The following is a 5,804-nucleotide window of genomic DNA, read 5'->3' as shown; positions in this document are numbered from 1 at the left end:
TAAGAGTTTAGGTGAGGGGATGGGAAGACTAGGGTGGACTGCTAAATAAAACTAGAACGAGGAGGTTGGACTAGCCATGAGATAGGGAGGTTGGGATTTAAACTGGGCAGTTGTTACAGGCTGAAAAAGGAGAGCCCTTTGCGAGTCAGAGCCTGGGATGGACAGATGCTGCATACTGGGAGGAGACGTGGCCCGTGATATAGAGCCAGGAGCGGTGCTGGGTAAGAAGATGAGTGTGTGTGGGACATGAGAAGATGGAGGATGACAGGAGACAGGGAAGAGAAGAGACAGAGCTCCGAGCACTGCGGCACGCCTCCCGTCAGGCGCTGGGAGCGAAGCGACAAGGTGTCAGTCTCGCCAGGGGCAGGAGAACCGCAGGCAGCTCCACCTGTCTGCAGCACCAGTCCACACTGTTTGAATGGAGCTTTCTTCTTAGATAGTACCCCAGCAAAGCGAATGATTTTATAATGGCTTTTGAAATGACCAATAGTATTAATCAAAAGGTCAACAGTCAAAGAGAACAGTAAAGGTGAAAGCTACATATGAAGGAAGAACATAAAAAAGTTCAAGTTGATACAATTTTCAGGTTAATGAAGCTGCTATTCCTATCTTTTGCCTATGTGTCAGAACAGGGTATGTTGATAACTGTCAAATAAACATACATTAAACAGTCATAAGAAGGGGACACACTGATGCAGCCTTAATACTGAATAACCTTGTTTTATTTTAAATTACTTTTCTGGTCTCTAGCAATAGTCTTATTATTTTCTATTTTCTATTCATATACTTTATTACGTATCTTCAGAGATGTCTTTCTAGACTAATCTAGAAAATCTGTTGATCTTTCTGAAGCTGACTTATAACTACTGATCAACATTTCCATTTTTAGCTTATTACCTGTGTAACACTGCACAGACTTTTCTTCCAGCACACCAAAGAATTCAGGGAATTAAGAGAAGATTCACAAGGTTGAGTTCCATTCATAAAGTCCTAAGGCCAGATGACTGTGTGGACAATAGTTAATACAGATGAGTGAATCAATATGAATAAAAAAATAGCTGACAACCTCTCTCCAATTCTTGATCCAAGCATTTGCTGAAACTTAGAAGAGAGAAATTAACTTATCTCCGTTTTCATTTGTTTCCTTCTTTTTTTTCCCTTTTTTTTTGCCACCTCATCTCTTCCTTTTCAGGGTCAGGATCTAAAATGGGAGAATTGCTTTCTGCAGGATTATTAAACTGTATGGAATATAAAATACAGTCTTATGGTTTAAGCAGCCTAATTGGTAATACTGGCTGAAAGTCTATTTCCATATTAGCTTAATTTAAATGCAATTTAAAGAGGTTCAAATAAGCATCAAAAGAAGTGGAGTTTTTTTCCTTATGCAAATCTCTAAGATTTCTCAGGTTAAGCCATCATTAATAAGAGTTCCTTCCATACATTACTGATATTCTATAGGACACTACTTACGCCAATGATGTCTCTAGCTAGTGTTTTGAGTTCAGAAAATCACATGAAATCCATAGAAGGATCATTGTGCCATAAAACTGTTGACGTAAACTCTTATAGTGATGTTGAAGTAAACTTTTGCACTGATGACAACATCTTTTTTATGAATACTTATTGCAGTTTTCACATTCAAGCAATAACCCAAGAGATGATATAGCTACAGAAGCTTATGAAGATGAGCTTGATATGGGTCGATCTGGATCCTATCTGAACAGCAGTATCAATTCAGCATGGAGTGAACATAGTTTGGATCCTGAAGATATTCGGGTATATATAACTCATTTAAATACCATTTATTTTCAAGAACAACACTTTTTCCTATGCGTAAACTCTGAATTGCATCCATTTGACTTTTTTTGCAGATATCAGCTGAAACAGGCCAGCTTAGGTCTCTCAATGATTGTGGTATCAGGTCATGTGAAATCTCATGGAAAATATTCACTGTTGTGAGGAGAAGCTGCATTACTAGTTGTAGTAAAAGTCATACTGGAGGCTAACAAGGAGGAATCATCCACAGCAAGAGCTGTTTATCAGTTTACATAGGCTCTTTGAATTATCTTGAAGTGCAAACAGCATTTGGTGTCAGTGTGATTAGGCATTTGTACATAACATATACATAACTATACAGAACTATTTAACATAAAATTTTAAAAACACATGATTAACAGAAAAAAATACTTTATTCCTATCTTACATGATAAAAGGACTTACGTTCCCACAATAAAGAATAGTTATAGAGTTCAGTAGGAAAGCATGCACCACAGCATTGCACAATCTGAAACATACAGCATGAATGTATGTGAATTGTGATGCTGTATGATGCACAGCTGTGAAAGGTGATTGGTTTGTGCACAAGGGTTGAACTTATTTTTACAGTGGAAAAAAATGGGATTCAAGTTGATGGAGAAATGGCATATTCAGGAATTAGAAAAAACAGTGAAATAAGTTTAATGCCATTTTTAAAGCAATGGGTAATGCATTAAGCAGGCTGCTTGTTTGACTGGACTCGCTCTATACATACTAGTTTTGCCATTCACTTTGCTTTGCAGGATGAGTTGAAGAAACTATATGCCCAGCTTGAAATCTATAAAAGGAAAAAGATGATTGCTAATAACCCACATCTCCAGAAAAAAAGGTGCTCTAAAAAGGGCTTGGGGCGCTCGATAATGCGACGTATTACAGAAATCCCTGAGACGGTCACCAGGCAGTGCTCCAGGGACGAGAAGGACCTGATGGAGCACAGTGCTGTGAAGAACATGGCTACGCTGAGAAAAAACCCACAGGATTCCACGAGTTCTGCAAAGCCAAAAGAAGAGACTTTGAAAAACAGAGTCTTTTCATTAAAAAAGTCCCACAGCACTTATGATCACGTAAGGGATCAAACAGAAGAACCGAATAGCTTAACTACAGAAAGCACAGAAGTTACAGCTGCTGAGAATTCACTTCTGGATTCCTTGAATGGTAACAAATTAACCAAAAATGCTCCAGAAAAAGTTGAAGCTGTCTCCACTGAATCGGTCCCTTTGGTGTGCAAATCAGTAAGTGCACATAACTTAAGTGCCGATAAGAAGCCTCTGCATCCAAGAACATCTGTGTTACAAAAATCCCTCAGTGTTATTGCTAGTGCCAAGGAAAAGACTCTAGGATTAACGGGTAAAACACAAAGTCTAGAAGAAAGCACTAAATCTCATAAATCTCAGCAGAAGGGTAAGGAGGCCAGCAAAAAGCACTCAGCCTCCGATAGAGGGGAGCATAAGGATTCCCATCGGAAGAACTCTACCCACTCTGAGGAAACAAAGAAAACCCATAAATCTGGAATTATGAAACAGCAAAGGGTTAGTCAAACACCTGCAAATCCAGACACAGGCCCAGGTAAGTCTCTGCACAAGGACAATTTTGACATAGGAGAAGTTTGTCCTTGGGAGCTATATGACCAAACTCCTGGTCCTGTGCCTTCTGACTCTAAAGTTCAAAAACATGTGTCTATTGCTTCCTCAGAGCCAGAGAAAAACCACCCTTCCCAGCCAAAGGGGAAGAGTCAGCATAAGCTGAAGACACCTGAAGGGTATCAACAATCAAATCAAAAGAGCTCAGAGAAGGTGGATGCAGCCACTCGGGAGACACAAGAGCAGCAGGTCTTTGACAATGAGAAAAAACAGTCGAATTCCAAGTCTCAGGTTTCCCCTGGGCTGAAGTGTGAGAATGTTGATAGATATGCACCTAATACCTGTGCTGGGGAGCAGGAGGAGCTACCCCAGAAAGCAGCAGAAAAGGAAAACCTCAATAAATTGGCAGAACAGAAAAAAAATGCCTCTTCTGAGGGAAATGTGCTTTCATCTGACTCCCATAAGCCAAGTAGTTACTTACAGCAACCTTTAGCATCTCGAGCTGAAGTCTGCCCTTGGGAGTATGATACAGCAGATTTACCAAATGCAGAAGGAAGTGTAGCTTTATCGAACACCTCTGCTATAAGTGCAAATAAAACAGCAACACCTCGAAAATAAGAGGCTTTTGGACTGAGGAGAGTAGCAACATTGAGAAGAAAGACAACAGGAAAGACAGAGGGGACTTAGGCCAAAAGGATCTGAAAATTCCTAAGGAGCATCACTTAAATCAAGGGAATCAGCACTACAAATAAGTAGGAGTTAAGCAAAGTAAATTATCATTAATGTTGTTATTATTTATTTGTTGAGTGCCAACAATGCGATTAGCAGCGCCCAGAATATGGTCCCTGCTCCAAGGATTTTACTGTGTCAATGAAAGTAACCTGCCTTTGTGAAATCATTTCTCTTTTAAAAGAAAAAACATATGGTGGCAACAAATGCACAGTGTAGGTCTTAACCGAATTATTTCTGAATGCCGCAACTGGCTTTAACTTGCCCTTGGGACTTTAAAGATCCAGCAGAAGTAGGGCACAGAAAATGTCCTGATGGCAAAAAGGGATATCAATAAGCAGCTTATTAAAATGACGACTTTTCACTTTACGTATTTAATCGAGATAGCACTCCTAACTCAATGCATCCCAAAAATACATTTTATATAATGATTGCTCTCATTTTCTTATTACTGTGTCTTTAAGTACATTGTTGTGTCTCATATTAAAGCATTCCAGATTGTATAATTTTTGCAAATAACTTTGATATTATGTGACACAACAACATATTTATGCAATCTGCAGATACTTTCTTCTAATTGCAAGTTAAAATACCTGCTGTAGGCTTTTTTGTTTATATATAAAATTGCAGTAATCTTTCACTGGCTATGGAAGCCGTAATTCATATCGGGAAATTCCTTTGGGCTTTGGAGATTTTTTTTTTTCCTTTCCTGTGATTTATATAGTGAATTTTTTGGTTTACTCTCTGTTATTTAAATTTATAGTTTGATACTGTATTATTCAGGGGTTTTATACACGGTAAGTTACTTGTTATGCACTTCCCTGTTAATGCTCATAGACTTTGTTAATAGTGGAAATTCAGTCGTCTTAGCTGCATATTCTGGTAAGTCTTAGGACAACTTATCTGTTGTTTGTTACTAATTGGAAAATATCATCTAACAAAGCAGAATTCTTACTTTAAACATCCATGGTGATGATCTTGTTCAGTATTTCATACTGAGCGTATAGTGCTAAATAAGACAAGCAAGAATGACAACGAATATATCCCAGAAATGACCTGTTTTACTAAAACCAGACAACTCTGGGAAATATATTAGCTAGCTCATATAGAACAACAGTGTACTGTTTATCCCTGTTGGCAAACCTCAAAAAATTGGCCTTTGGAGTGAGGAGAGAAGTCCAAAATACTGTTCTTCCCCCATATATGCAATTGTAAGAGATAGTGGGAATGGAAATGATGGCATCTCTCTCCCACTCTCCAAAATGCTTTGATTTCTTTTTTTATTTATTTAGACATACATTTACAGTAAAAGTTAGTGTTTAATACAGTGCTAATTTTCAATAATAGCTACAGTCCTCACATGCATATAAGCTTAATTCATAGTTGGCCCATACGCAACTATGAGTCTTAGTGATGGTACACCATCAGGGCCTGAAGATGTATTGTAAAGATTCTGAGGAGTATCACTAATAATAAAAAACCCTCACTCATCTAAATGCAGTACCAGTAAAGTGCTATTCACTAGAATTGGCTATAGGTACAGTACTCCAAAACAAAGACAGCTCAGTCCTAAAGAACTTGTGCAATTTGAGAGAAGTTATGGGATTCAATGGAAGAATATGAAATGAGGATGATTGAATAGAATGTGTTGTTTAATATATATAATATATATAAAAAATA

The 5,804-nt window shown here is 38.1% G+C and overlaps 1 protein-coding gene across 1 annotated transcript; it reads left to right on the top strand.

Moving 5' to 3' along the window:
- The first annotated feature begins 254 nt into the window (after positions 1 to 254).
- LOC104075108 (probable G-protein coupled receptor 158) lies at positions 255 to 4,013 on the top strand. The gene is made up of 3 exons (XM_009575501.1): positions 255 to 347; positions 1,630 to 1,776; positions 2,559 to 4,013. The coding sequence occupies exons 1-3, from the start codon at positions 255 to 257 to the stop codon at positions 4,011 to 4,013; spliced, it is 1,695 nt and encodes a 564-aa protein (XP_009573796.1).
- Positions 4,014 to 5,804: the final 1,791 nt, after the last annotated feature.

Source organism: Fulmarus glacialis, unplaced genomic scaffold (assembly GCF_000690835.1).
Source record: "Fulmarus glacialis isolate BGI_N327 unplaced genomic scaffold, ASM69083v1 Scaffold49623, whole genome shotgun sequence".
Taxonomy (NCBI): domain Eukaryota; kingdom Metazoa; phylum Chordata; class Aves; order Procellariiformes; family Procellariidae; genus Fulmarus; species Fulmarus glacialis.
The sequence above is the reverse complement of the archived record's forward strand: the minus strand, read 5'-3'. Positions and strand labels throughout refer to the sequence as shown.